Source organism: Odontesthes bonariensis, chromosome 24, assembly GCF_027942865.1.
Source record: "Odontesthes bonariensis isolate fOdoBon6 chromosome 24, fOdoBon6.hap1, whole genome shotgun sequence".
NCBI classification, from domain to species: Eukaryota; Metazoa; Chordata; class Actinopteri; order Atheriniformes; family Atherinopsidae; genus Odontesthes; species Odontesthes bonariensis.
Window position 1 is genome coordinate 3,588,328 of NC_134529.1, and position 15,592 is coordinate 3,603,919.

Genomic DNA, 15,592 nt, shown 5'->3' on the forward strand with positions numbered 1-15,592 from the left:
ATGATTAATAGAATTAAAATCAGTGGGATGGGGCCTCAGTGGAAGGCACACTTTTCAGAACGCTTTATTTTTTAAACCCCAGCCAACTAGCCGGACTACCTTCATCAACACCAAAACGAGGCTGGAACTCTGCTCACAGGACGCAGCAGGGGGTAAGAAGATGTTCAGAAATGATGTTGCTGATATGGGATGTTACACAGCTTCATGTCAGAAGAGGCGAACTGTCCCTTTAAAGAGGCGAACTGTCCCTTTAAAACCCTCCCTGATAACTCATGAATCCACAAACACTAGATCCTGAGGGATGATGCGTGATGTTGCAGAGCGATCACAGCCTCCTAATTTATTCTCAAGCTTTACTTTCAAATGAGCTACCTCCACTTTCTCTTTGTTTAATGATATTCATACCTGTTGAATGGCATCTTTACCTGTCAATATCATAACTTGTATTCATTTATTTATTTACTTATTTAATCTCGTTTGGGATCGGGATACACTGGATGTTGTAGGGTGGGATCGGTGGGTATAACTGTCTTTTTGTACCTTGTCCTCAATAAAAAGATAGTTGATAAAAAAAAGAAATCAGTGTCAATACCAGAGCTGGCACTGGTTGATGGGATCAACACTCATGCCTCAGTTTCTCTCCTTTACAGACAGTTTGGGACAGTATCTGTATAAGTAACAGTGGAACTGACCCTGCATTCACAAGATATTGGATTGACACCAAATTATACAGCTTTGCACATCACTACCAGCTGCAGTCTGTGATTTTAGATGAGGCTCCTTTGGAGCGGAGGCCACCGCGAGTTCATTATAAAGGGCTGTTAGAGCTGACTGAGAGTAGCCAAAAATTTTACTCAAGTAAAAGTAAAAAGTATTCATCCAAATAATTACTTGAGTAAGAGTAAAAAAGGTGAAAAAACTACTCAAGTACTGAGTAACTGTTGAATAACGTCTGATTTATTTGTTAACACAAGCATTCAATCAGACAGACAAAAATACTAAATAATCATCTTTAGGCCAATTAGAGTTCATCCAATTGATAAAATAAATTAAAATCAAGGAATTAATTAATTACAAAATAGGCAAGACAGGTTTATTTCTGCAGCACAGTTCAACAACAAGACTATTCAAAGTGCTTTTCAGATACATTAAAACAGTAGAAATAAAAAGCATGATTTAAATTTGAAACAAAAAATAAAAAAAATAAGAACAATAGATAAAATCTGATAAAATCTGGAGTTAAAATGTGATTAAGTTTTGAAACTCAAGTTTCAGATTTGGAGCTTTATTCAAACACAGCTGAAAATAGGTGTGTCTTCAGCCTGGACTTAAAGACACTGAGAGTTCCAGCTGATCTGATCTGAAATAGCTTAAATTAAAATAATCCAGGTTAGGGTCAGGGACTTTGGCGGAAGTCTCTCTCTCTGTCAGAATAAAACATTAAAATGAGGCGTACGCGGGGGGATAAAAATAATGAGGTGTAGAATACCAAAGAGGTAAGAAGAAAAGTAACCAGCTCATTGTAGCCTAATGTAGCGGAGTAAGAGGACAGTTTCTGCTGCACACATCTACTCAAGTAAAAGGAAAAAGTATAGAGATTTAAAACTACTCCTGGAAGTATAATGTTTTTAAAAACTTACTCAAGTAAATGTAACTCGTTACTACCCACCTCTGGTTATCATAGAGAGAATGACCGACTCTGTGAGAGATGTTCGGTGGGCACTTCCGGTTGTTTTCACAAAATAAAATACCCGTTGCCTTTTATCACAGGGAAAGCCATTACCATACAATTGGTGCTTTTGTTTTGAAAACAGGAAGTGAACCTACCCTCGTTGTAGCTAGCTTGAAACTGTCGTTTTGACAGGAAATGACGATCGGCGACGTCACGTTACGTTGCATCTTGGGTAGTTTGAGTATGAGTAGTAACCTCATGATGCATACCCAACATTTCAGAGAATCTAGTATGCATCCGGGAAAAAAGTCAGTATGAGTAGTAGGAGTAGTAGGAGAAGGGATGAGCCAGGTGTGAGGGGGCCTATCAGGTTGAGGTGTGGCCTCCTGAACCCGAGCCCATGAGTTCACAGCATTTGGTGCTTTGGGCTCTAAAAGTCTTTGCAGAATGAGCTTGCAGTTTGGTTATATGTTAGACAACTGTTCATCAGGCTTTTCTGGGTAAGTAAAATGTAATTTATAAGACGACCCTGAGCAGAGTATTAGCATTCTATCAGTTTACCTCAGCTCATTCATTCAGTTTGTCCTCGCAGAGAGCGACTGCGTCTGATGTGCTTTTCTCCTTTTTATCTAAAATGGATAAAAACACTTTTGAGTTGGCAGCAATTTTACAGAAATTCCATCAAACCGACCTGCACAGGCCTTGGAGGAACAAAACAAAGAGAAAATAAAGGTATTCTGAAGGTTGGAGCAGCCATGAAACATCCAGTGATTAGATTATTCGTGCACATGCTTATCTAATGGAAGATGTTTGTGTTTTTGATACTGTAACAAACATGAAATTAACCTTGTTTTCATCATGTTTTACTGTGAATAATCACAGAGAAGATCTTAGGTCCTGCTCATGTGCATTGTTCATTGGTCCTCTGCAATATTTTAAATTTATTACTGTGCCTTCATTTTATTTAATTTTATTTAATTTTATTTAAATATATTTAAATTTACTTTAAACATAGTCTTGTTTTAAATTCTGATGTCTTATAAGCACCTTTGGAGTTGCAACCAAATTTCATTGTAATGCAAATTATAATGACAATAAAGGCGATTCTGATTCTGATTCACGCTGCCCCCTGGTGGAGAACAGCTGCAACAACACCGGGTCTTGAGTCCAAATCCAGACCTGATGGGGATTATGTGTTAAGTGTTTTGTTTTGTTCCCTCTTTCATCTTTATCAGTGAGCCACTTGGTGGTGACTCTGTTTAATCAGAAGCTCAAAGACAGACAGAAAACACACTTGAAGCTGCAGCTGACGCCCTTGTTTCAGAGTCCTCAGTCACGCAGTCTGAGAGGAAGCTTTTATGCTTTGTGACCAACGTTAATATGTTTGTATTTGAAGAGAGAAGTGAATTTCAGGCTAAACAGCTCAATCAAAAGCAGGAAAATGTCTTTTTTTGCTCATATATTACTGAATATTAACCCAAAACTTAATATTACCCTAATATTAATGAGGGAGGAGCGATGAAGCTGGAGCTCTCAACAGCAGCCAACATCACATTTTCTGTGTGACACAATGAATATGGTAGAAACAGTAAACGCACTGTCGCTGTAAACCTAAACTAAACCTCAGCATTTAGCATTTAACTGAATAATTCAAGCTCATTTCCAGGAGGAATATTTCCTATCACCCACCTGTTGCCAACTAACCTGATTCGTTCCATGTTCCTCCAGCTGTTTCTTTTTAGCAACGTTTACTTTTCCAGACGTGTTGCCGCCATCAGATTGGAGATGAGCTGGTATTTGTCATTAAACTGTAAAATGTCTCACTTTAAACATTTGATGTGTTCTCTATGTTTTATTGTGCAGGAAATATTGTTTTCAGAGATTTTTAAATCAATATATTTAGCTTTTTATTATATTTTACACCTTATTTAGGATTAGCTTATAATACTGGTGATCTGAAAAACGTTACACTTAAAATAAGGACACGTATTTAACTACATCAACTCATTTCTATGTTTATTTAACACCATTTATTTTTCATTTAACATTTATTTTGTATTTATTTAATTAATATTTAATAATTTATTATATCCTTATATAACACCAGTTGGCTTTTTTATTATATTTTACACCTCATTTAGAATTAACTTATAATACTGGTGATCTAAAATAAGGACATGTATTTAACCATATCAACTCATTTCTATGTTTATTTTTTTTACACCATTTGTTTTCTATGATTTCATTAATATTTACTCATTTATTCAATCCTTATATAACACCTCGCTCCCTCCATCCTCAGCAGCCTTCAGCATCTTAAAGTGCAGGGGGTTTTACGCGTAATTGAACATTTTTCCACTGCTTTAATGGCACTTTTAAAGGATTGGCGTCTCTATTGAAAGAGAAACTTTCTCCATTGGGTGCATTGTTTTTGGAAAACAGCTCAAACTATGTGAATAATTTATTAAAAGGGAAAACTGACAGCTTCCCTGAGCGGTGACAGCGGCAGCCTGGAGGTTTTGATCTGTGCGTGGGATCCGTCGGGCCTTCCGTCTCACGCTGAGACGTTCAAACGGAGCTGCGTGTCATTAGCCTGGAAGATCTCTGGCTGCCACATGAAAACTGGAAGCTGGCTGATCATCGGAGGCTGTGCAGCGCCGACAAATGACCTGGGTCCGTCTCGTTAGAAGTGAGGCGCAGTGGGGGAAGCCATTGGACTCATTACACAGACGGGTAATACAACCAGAGGGGCAAAGGGCAACAAGCGGGGTAAGACTGTAATGAGAGAAAGTCTCCACCTTTCCTGCTTCCTGCTCACCTGAGCAGAGCAGGAGGAGACAGATTTTAATGTGAGTTGTAGAGCATGTTGAGGTAACCGTGCACATTTTCACAGCCACAAATCTAATCGTTCTTCATCATTTATACGAGTTCTTTCTCCAGTCTTTCATTCACTCATTCATCCCAGCTCAGCTGACTTATTAAACATTTATTTGACCAAACTTTTGCTTTGTTTTGTTCAGCTGCATGTGCACAGAAAAGCAGCTTTGGTGAGTCTGAACCTATAATTTAACAGTCTGTTTGGGGGCTGCAAACTAAATAATGATACAAAGAGTATTTTTAGAGTAACTGTTGTTTACTGTTGCTACTTTATTAAGCGTTCCTAGGATGGAATATAAAAAGACGGGTGAAGCTGCTTTCTGTTTTTATGCACCAAAAATCTGGAACTCTCTACCAGTGTATATTCGTCAGTCAACAGATATTACAAACTTTAAAAAGCAGCTAAAAACACATCTATACACCCTCGCCTTCTACTAGTTTTATGGATTTTATTATTATTATTATTATTATTCCTATTTGAATGTTGCACTTGTTGTTTCTCTGTTGTGCTCTATTTTGTTTTTCTTGTGGTTGTTTTACTTTATTTACTTTGTATATTGATCTTATTTGTAAAGCACTTTGAGCTACATTTTGTGTATGAAAGGTGCTATATAAATAAATGTATTATTATTATTGTTATTATTACATAATTCCAGTATGCAGAGTTACCACACGAAGAATTACAGAACATCTTGGACTGAGAATCCACCAGGATTCCCGGAACTTCTTGGACTACATCTAGAGTAGAAAATAAATGTTATAAAGTACTTTATAAAAAGGTATACATTTCATGACTGTCTGCCTTTAAGCTCTCAGTCTTAGTGAGGTTTAGGCACCCAGCCCACTTGGTTAGGATAAAGAAAAAACGCTCTAGCTTAAAATACTCCCTCACACAACATCTACTGCATGTTCTCTGGTTTACCAGGTGAGCGGTCCAACAAGAGCAAAACCTCCTGCTGAGAGACGGAACTTTGAAAGTTGTGCCGAATGTCAAAAAGCAAAGAAAGAACATTTCATGATTCGTTGTTATATTGGGATGAAGCTGCAGACGCTATATAAGAAGCGAATGTAGCCGTCAATACGCCATTTTCCGGAGATGGGACCAAGTCACACATGTGCAAGTCTCAACTCTTAGCTTTCAAGTCTCAAGTAATTATTTCTTGGGCAAGTCAAAGTCAAGTCACCTTATTATTGCAATTTTACCTGCAGAATCTGATCTTAATAAAGTAAAAACACAAAGATATAAGTAACTGTCAGTAAACATCATTGGCCAATGTGTCCAACCTGTCCACCCCGTATCATATCAAGCTAACGTTAGCTAACTACCGACTAGGCTAACAGGATAATATTAGCTAATTTGACGAGCACTTACTGGTCAGAATGGATCTTCAGATGATGAACAAAGTTGGAAGTTATGCTAGATGCTTAACACTCAAGTCATTCAAGTCATCGTGTCTCAAGTCAAGTGCCGAGTCTTTAACTTCCAAGTCCGAGTCGAGTCTCAAGTCTTTTATTTTATGTCAAGTCACAAGTCATCAAAACAGCGACTCGATTGAGTCCAAGTCACAGTGACTCGAGTCCCCATGTCTGGCATTTTCAAGCCTAAAGTTCAGTTTGATCTATTTGGACAAGAGGGTGAAGCTGTGGTGATAACCAACACTCCGGGACAGTGGTGTCATTCCTTTCTGTAGATGTTATCTCCATAAATACAGGCCGCATGGTGCCTGATGTCATCCATTCATATCGATGGAGCAGACGTCACCATGAAGCGTTAGCCGCAAGCCTTCATGAGGAGGACAAATCCTGTTATTTTCACCTTCACTCACTGTCTCACTCAGCTTTTATGCATCACAACTACCTGCTCATATGCACAGATAATAGAAAGGTTTGGTTTGTGAGTTTAACACACAGAGTGGCATCACAACAGTGACATCGACTCCTCTTAGTGTTGTTTTCATGTTGCATTTTCAGCTGACATCAGTCCACAGCTGAAACTTTTTCACATTTAAACTCAACTCTGATATCAACACAACTTCACCGAGACATTTTCTAAATCTGTAAAAAACAGAATTAAAATTAAAATCTGTTTAAACATTTTGTATTTTATTAAATATAGGGCTGGGCAACGATTAAAATGTTTAATCTAATTAATCACATGATTTCCCTGATTAATCACGATTAATCGCATTTGTACGCAGAATCCAAAAATGAATCCAAAAGTAGCGTATAGCTTTTAGCATTTAGCTTTATTTTAAATGTGCTGCCATATGAATGAAAGTGCCATAACATTTGTTGTGCAAACACACTTTTAACATCAGCATCTTTCTGTAGTTTTTATGTAGAAGCCTCGCTCCACTGTCTGTTTCCTTGAATGACTTGCTGCTATCAGTTGTGTGTTTTGCCTTTAAGTGATATTTTAGACTGGAACTACTACGCTGAGAAGACAATTCAACTTGGCAGTGTTTACAGATGACTTTGGTTCTGTCGACTCCGCCGTCTGGAAGAACTTTAAAATGAAAATGGCCGAGTAAAAGTTCCGTACCCTTCTCCAGGTTTGGTGGATCCGCCGATTACTTTCTTTTCCTGTTCCACAGCAGACAGCAGCAGACTTTTACAAAATAAAAGCCTGTGAGCAACAGACTTTTACAAAATAAAAGCCTGTGAGCAGCAGACTTTTACAAAATAAAAGCCTGTGAGCAACAAACTTTTAGAAAATAAAATAAATAATAAAACCTGCGTTAATGCGCGATAAAATATCTATCGGCGTTAAATAATAACGAGTTAACTCGCCCGGCCCTAATTAAAATCAACATTCATTTGTGCAAAAAGCTCATAGCCTGCACACAAAAAACACATTCCAAGTCACTGAATTACTGTGTATTTGTATGACTCAGCTTTAAGAAAACAAGTTCAAACTGTCGTGTCATTCCTTGAGTCGAAGAGACTCGGATTTATTTCTTTGTGTCAGATATTAAAGCTTTTTTCTGCAGGCAGCAGCAGTCAGACAGTTAGCTGACCAACCGGACAGTTAGCAACAGCTAAAGAATGTTTACTGTCGGCCCACCGTCTCCTTTTAGCTGCTGGAGCCTTCATTTCCCAGATGGAGCCTCCCGCGGGATCAATAAAGTTCTGTCTGTCCATCTATTTGGATTCAACCAAATATGGAAAGAAGGACGGGGACACCCAGAGCTGCAGTGTGCAGAGATTAAAGTCGACTCTTTGTCAAACAAGAGTCTCACAGTGAAATGTAATTGGTGCCTCACAGCATGACGCCGGCAGAAAAATGCTGCTCCAAAATGTCTATAACACATGATAACATTTCTATCTGCAAGCATCGAAAAGCCAACACCGGGAACGTCTAATCACCTCCGCCGCATGAAAGAAGGCATTTAAAGAATAGAAAGGATGGACTTTATATCAAAAGCTGCAGCTGAGATCAGGAACATCCGCCTTGGGCTGCTGCCTCTGTTAATTTGTCAGGAAAGAGAACTGAGCTACTATGGTCGGACGCATTAAACTGCCTCGCAGGGGGCACCGGGGCAGACCACCAACGCATTTTGGCCACCATGCTGTGTCAACATAACAAAACAACAGCACAAAGCTGCGGCGGAGACGCTTTGAGCTCACTTTAATGTGGTGGGCGGCTGTCTGCCCCGCCGACGTGGAGCCTCATCTGCCTGGAAGCATCACAAGATGCTGTAGGAACGGCCAGCTTTAGAAATGGATTAATGACTGACAGTCCAGCCCGAGTTTATTCTGCTGTGAAAACAAACTTAGAAATGGGTCAACTTGGCTCGGACCAATAATCTTCCAGCATTGGGGAATGTTTTGTTTTTTTCTTTCATCAATTTCTGTGTTTCCGTTCAAAAAGTTATTTACACATAATGCACAATTCCCACACAAAAACTGAGCTGAAACTGTTGCAGAGGACAAAAAGACTTTAGCTGGAGACCTTTTAATGAATTCAACTCGCTGCATCCTCGTCTCCTGGAATAATTTGTTGGTGTCTGGGAGGATTGGGCCATCAACTGGTTACAGTAACGCAGTGGTTCCCAAACTTTCCACAGCCATATACCCCTTCAGACATCTGACCTCCAGCCATGTACCCCCCCCTACTCTGTAAGCCCCCCCCCACAACACACAGCATGTAACACATCAGAAATCACTTAAATTGTTATTTTATTCTTCACCAAATAGATCAATTTCTACCAGCATTTTCAGTGGGCAACACCGGTTAACTTTTGAAAAAATGAATCTACCAAACATTTATACATTTCTAGAACATATTCGGCTATAAATCCCTTGAAACTGAAGAACAAACTCACCACAGCTGTAATGAGAAGGGTGTGCCTGACAGGACGCGCATAAATCTGCAATATTGGGCCGAATTTCAGAAAGTCTGAGTCTTAAATCAATCACACAAAGTCTCGCTCTCCATTTTGTTTTCATAATTGTTAGGGCTGAGAATCCACTCTCACACATGTACGTGGTGGCATATTTTCACCTTTTTGACGAGGTTGTTTCTCCGTCCGTCGCTGCGTGCTTTCCCGCATCGGGAGACTGCATCCGACTCCTCGCCGCTGTCCGTGGCTACGCTGTCAGCTTGGCTACGCTGTCAGCTTGGCTACGCTGTCCGTGGCTACGCTGTCCGTGGCTACGCTGTCAGCTTGGCTACGCTGTCCGTGGCTACGCTATCAGCTTGGCTACGCTGTCCGTGGCTACGCTGTCAGCTTGGCTACGCTGTCCGTGGCTACGCTGTCAGCTTGGCTACGCTGTCCGTGTCTACGCTGTCCGTGGCTACGCTGTCAGCTTGGCTACGCTGTCCGTGGCTACGCTGTCCGTGGCTACGCTGTCCGTGGCTACGCTGTCAGCTTGGCTACGCTGTCCGTGGCTACGCTGTCAGCTTGGCTACGCTGTCAGCTTGGCTACGCTGTCAGCTTGGCTACGCTGTCAGCTTGGCTACGCTGTCCGTGGCTACGCTGTCCGTGGCTACGCTGTCCGTGGCTACGCTGTCAGCTTGGCTACGCTGTCAGCTTGGCCTGCCACAGATGCATCACAAGCATCCCGGTCAAAGGTTGGAGGTGAAGAATAACGTGGGTTGTTGTCGCTGGAAAGTGCACCTTTGACTGTGGGCTGACTTGTGGTAGCACTCCCTCTGGAAGGGTAATATAACCTTTTTAGCCATTTAGCCATTTTCAGCGGTTAGCCTGGCGGCGGCCGGCAGGACAAGATGTATTTATTTCTACTGGAGGATAGACTATCTATGCATGGCAGTATCTTGTGTTTTTGGCACTGTGAACAGGAACTCCAGTACATCTATTTATACGCCAGTTTAAAAATGGAATCGGGCTCTTTGCAAACTATGTTTTTATGCATTTTTTCGTGTACCCCCTACGTCACGTTGCGTACCCCTGGGGGTACGCGTACCACAGTTTGGGAACCACTGCAGTAAAGCACCTTAATTCTTAAATTTGTTGAGTGGAGACAGAATAGCTCGTATCTGCTTCACATTTGTGCCGTTTAGAAGGAAAGTCCGTCTGAAGACACAAATAGCCGCCATATTTGTTCCAGATCTCCACAGATAATAATTCTATGTCCATGACACTGGTTCCATTTTCTATATTCAACATTCTGCTTATTTATTGTCCTTCTTGAATAAACTTTAAATGATATATCATGCAATCAGCTACCCTCTCATCATTAATACTGTTAAATTAAATGATCAACTTTCTGTCGGTGGGACTCAGTAACATTTTGTTTATTTTCTTTAAACTCATCACTAGTTTGAACTTTTTGTAAAAACAAGCTAATGAGGTTAAACGTAGCTGTAAAATGCTAAAGGTTGTCCCAAAGGTCACAAACTCTGACTATCAGCTGGCAGGTTGGTTCTTTTATTGGTGTACATTCAGTTCAACTATTACAGCATTTCCATGAATAATTAAGGGGAGTTTGAGGTGCGGTGGGGCTCATTTGTCCTTCTTTAAACGCGGCTGAACCACCAGCTCGGGGAAACCGGTCTGCTCGTCCATCTCTCTGGTGAACAGCAGGTCCACCGCGTCGCCAATGACGACCTCAGCCGTGGTAAATACCTCCAGATCCCCCAGAACGTGACCACCCACCGTCCTGCCCTCCGCGTCCGACAGACTGATGTGGAGATGGGCGTCCTCGTTGAGCGTGCCGACCAGGGAGACGATCTCAAAACGCCCGCTGAGGCGCATCACCTGAAGGAAAAGTCAGAGCCGACCAGGGAAGAACCACAGAAAAGCCCTTTAACAGATACTTTAAGGTATCACGTGCTGAGGGGGACTGGCTGCAATCTGCCATCTTTCCAGGACGATTGTGTAAGATTGTAGCCGACCCCTCCCACCCCGGACACAAAACATTAACGCACTCTTCTGCCCTCAGCTCTTCATTTCACTAATACTTTGTACATATATTTTTATTATTTCATATTTTATTTTATTATTATTATTATTATTAGATATACATTCTATATTATTATATATTTTATTTTATTATTTTTTTGATTTAATTTAACTTTATTTTATTTTTATTTTTTTTGCACCATATGACCAGGCCAAATTCATTGTAATGTGAAAATTACTTATTACTTATTACTGATTCTAAACAGTCATGTGAAAAAGAATCAAGGGTTTTTTAGTCATGATGTAAAAATAATAATAAGAATAATAAAAATCACCGGGTGTTATTATTAGATAAATACAACCCGAGCTGACCAGCACATGACACAGTGCATCATTTCATTATTCACTGAACAAAGACTGAGCCAGATGTAAACCCTTACTGGTTCCGTAAGATCAATCAACCTGGGAAGGGTTATAAGGCCGTTTCCAAACTATCTGGAGTCCATCGTTCTACAGAGAGAAAGATTATTCACAAGTGGAAAACATTCAGGACAGCTGTCAATCTGCCCAGGAGTGGACGTCCCAGCAAGGTCACCCCAAGGTCAGAAACCCAAGAGCTACATCTCAGACTCTGCAGGCCTCAGTTAGCATGTTAAAGGTTAAAGGTCACCCCAAGGTCAGAAACCCAAGAGCTACATCTCAGACTCTGCAGGCCTCAGTTAGCATGTTAAAGGTTAAAGGTCACCCCAAGGTCAGAAACCCAAGAGCTACATCTCAGACTCTGCAGGCCTCAGTTAGCATGTTAAAGGTTAAAGGTCACCCCAAGGTCAGAAACCCAAAGAGCTACATCTCAGACTCTGCGGGCCTCAGTAAGCATGTTAAAGGTTAAAGGTCATGACAGTTAGAAACAGACTGAACATAATGGCTTGTGTGGAAGGGTTCAGCACACGGAGACGCATCCCAGTTACCTCATTTGTACTGGTTGCCGTGGCGTTCGCCAGCCGCAGCGTCGCCTTGGTGACGCTGCCCACGCAGGTGATGATGAACGGCGCTCGCAGTCGTCTCTCCTCCACAAACGCCTGCAGAGATCCGAGCAGCTCCTGACCCGGGCCGAACCGGACCGCGTGGACCCGAAGAGATGAACCTCCTCCTGCCGAGCTCTGGAGGAAAGAAACTCTTCCTTTAATTTATCATTTTTTATTTTTACCTTTTTGTTTCTCCGGCGAAATCCTTCAGGCGTAAACCTATAAAAATATACAAAAACTAAAATCCTTCGGGTCCATAGTTTTTGGGCTCTGATCCCATATGATCTTCACGGGTTTGATGCTTTCAACATATCAGGAAATCACTGATGCATGCGGATCGTCTCTGAATCTTTTTCTGGATATTTAGTTTCTGTTTTCCCTTCTGTGTAAAACACACAGAAGCAACACAAACCTCTCTTTGTGTGTGTGTCAGTGTGTGTGTGTGTGGTCCATTCAGATCTTTAACAGGATCGCCAAACACCAGCGCGACCTCTGACCCCGCAGAGGGAGGGAGGAGTCCCGTGTGCCCGACATTAATGGAGCTGACGCTGACCCGCGGGCTGGAGACGAGCTTTCAGGGAGGAGCAGCCGCCACATTACTTCACACTTATTTACCCTGAATGTTGATGAGCCGGGAGGCCAAACCCAGCAGCCCACTTCAGCTCCAGCAACAATGGAGTTCAACTGTTTTATTGGATTAATGTTTCCAAGAATGAAGCCATCTTCAGTTTTCTGACATTTTGTGAAATTACAGAATGAAGCACACATTCATCCGTTTTAAAACTTCACCTTTCACTCATGTGAGGATGAGGAAAAGTTTCTTTCCCCAGGCCGTCCGTCTGCTGAACAGTGAGCGTTACACTGGACTCCACTTCTATTTCCTAATACTGTATGTTTCAGATACCTTATACATTTTCTTTTATTCTTATTTTATATTTTTGAGTCATTTTTATTCATCAAAATCGAATCAAATTTATTTGTAGCACATTTCATGTACAAACAGTTCAAAGTGCTTTACATAAAATAAAAGCATTACAGCAGGGAGTGTAAGAAGCATTAAAAATACATAAAAGAATATAAAGATAAACAAATAAAATCATTTAAATGGATTTAAAAACAAGCAACAGTCCAGATAAGTTCAAAGATATCGTGCAGATTTCATGCATAGACACATGAGAACAGAAATGTTTTTAACCTGGATTTAAAAATGTCTCCATTTGGTGAAAGTTTAATCTCCACTGGCAGTTTGTTCCACTTGTTTGCAGCATAACAGCTAAATGCTGCTTCTCCATGTTTAGTCTGGACTCTGGACTGGACCAGCTGACCTGAGTCCTTGGATCTAAGAGCTCTGCTGGCTTTATATTCTCTGAACATATAGTCATATGTTCATATCTCATATTTAATTTTAATAATCTTTTTATTGGTAGCAGGACAAGGAAGAATTTCACTGCACACTGTACTGTGTATGATTCTTACTTTACTTTCTTCCTTCATTCTGCATTTCAAATGTTTTCCAAAGAGTTGGGACACATGCAGAGGCCCAACAGAAAAAAAAATCATTATTTATCCTTATCTGTTCATTTAAGTGTTCAGGAACTCAAATGTTTGCCTTCATGCCTGAAAGAGGATTCAAACAGTTTTTCTGCTTCTCTGCGACTCTTTTACCATTCAGTTAAAATCTGTTTGCTGCTGCCTGTCAGAGCCCTTAAAATTCAACTTTTTTTTAATTTCCTGGTTAAATAAAAATTCCGCAAAAATCCAAATCAGTCAATTTGACTCAATGACTTGTGAAAAAGATGTTTTCTGAAGATGTTTGCCTTAACAGACGTGGAACTTAATCCTCTTACACGCTGTAATGTTGTTATATTTTTTCACATACAGTCATTTTACAGGTGAGTGAACCCGACCCAGTCACCAGGAACACATGTTGCCATTTATAATTTTCAGTAAATCACGACTGGATGCAGCTTCTGGAGCTTTTTTGCTTGGTGCCCGACACGTCAGGCACATTTTATCCTGGCTGAAAACAACCCAAGTTACCTCTGAAACACTCTCTGGTGTGTTGTTTTAACATCCAATCATATTATATTCATTAAAATTAAATCAAAATGAGTAAATATTACTTTCCAAACACAGCAATAAATTAGGGCTGGGTGAGTTAACTCGTTATTATCGCGTTAATTCGTTAATTATTTAATTATTTAATCATTTTTATCGCGCATTAACACAGTTTTTTGATTGTTTTTTTTTTCTTTTTTAAATTTATTTTATTATTGTAAAAGTCTGCTGCTCACAGGCTTTTATTTTGTAAAAGTCTGTTGCTGTCTGCTGTGGAACAGGAAAAGAAAGTAATCGGCGGATCCACCAAACATGGAGAAGGGTACGGAACTATTACTCGGCCATTTTCATGTTAAAGTTCTTCCAGACGGCGGAGTCGACAGAACCAAAGTCATCTGTAAACTCTGCCAAGTTGAATTGTCTTCTCAGCGTAGTAGTTCCAGTCTAAAATATCACTTAAAGGCAAAACACACAACTGATAGCAGCAAGTCATTCAAGGAAACAGACAGTGGAGCGAGGCTTCTACATAAAAACTACAGAAAGATGCTGATGTTAAAAGTGTGTTTGCACAACAAATGTTATGGCACTTTCATTCATATGGCAGCACATTTAAAATAAAGCTAAATGCTGAAAACACTACTTTTGGATTTTGCGTACAAATGCGATTAATCGTGATTAATCAGGGAAATCATGTGATTAATTAGATTAAACATTTTAATCGTTGCCCGGCCCTACAATAAATCTCTGTTTGGTGTGTTTGTGACATTTTCCACTCATAGTTATCTGTTGCTTTCAGGTCACTAATTAAAAAAACTGTATTTACAGGAAAAATTAAGAAAAAGAAAGAAGTAAGAATACTGCAAAGAAACACAAAATGCATTATGGGGCATGAAAGCTGGACCAGAGAAGAGAGTTTAAAGTCCCAGCTGACACAAGTCACTCATTCAGTGATTGACCTCAGCTCAAACCAACCCTTTGATTTTATTCTCAATGAGCTGAACTACTGTCCCAGTGGCATAATGATGATGGCACAGGAGATACAACTCTTTCCTAGAATTAAAGATAATGAAGTGAAAACTCACCATTCTTGAGTTCCCGGAGGCTTCAACTTCACATTAACACAGACACACTGACGTGCAGGATCGCCCCGGTTTGGATCGGAACTGCGCATGCTCAGTAGAATGAAAACTTCCAAAGTTATCACTTCCTGTTGTGTTGTCAAAAAAAAGTAGGATTTTTGATTTCTTGGTCTTTTACTGCCACCTGGTGGTGGATTTGGATTTGTTTGAATCAGAATCAGAAAAAGTTTTATTGCCAAGTCATTTTTACATCACGAGGAATTTGGCCTGGTCTGTTTCGTGCCATAAAAACAAAAAATATAATAATAATAAGATAAAGTAATAAATGTAAAAAATGTAAAAAATATATGTACAAAGTATTTGTAAGTATTTGTTTGACTGATTAATGTGATGTTTAGGTGTTTCGGAGGGTGGATATATTTATCAAAGCTGCTATTTGTGTTTTAGTATTAAATATTATCTATCAATAACAAATTAAATCATTCACAAATTACAGTACAATGACTGTCAGTTCCT

General features: G+C 40.1%; 1 protein-coding gene across 1 annotated transcript; it reads right to left on the reverse strand.

Moving 5' to 3' along the window:
* Positions 1-9,778: 9,778 nt before the first annotated feature.
* LOC142375364 (bifunctional protein GlmU-like) lies at positions 9,779-15,166 on the reverse strand. The gene is made up of 3 exons (XM_075459363.1): positions 15,080-15,166; positions 11,883-12,074; positions 9,779-10,770 (listed from the first exon to the last, which is right to left on the reverse strand). The coding sequence occupies exons 1-3, from the start codon at positions 15,080-15,082 to the stop codon at positions 10,516-10,518; spliced, it is 450 nt and encodes a 149-aa protein (XP_075315478.1). The 5' UTR covers positions 15,083-15,166; the 3' UTR covers positions 9,779-10,515.
* Positions 15,167-15,592: the final 426 nt, after the last annotated feature.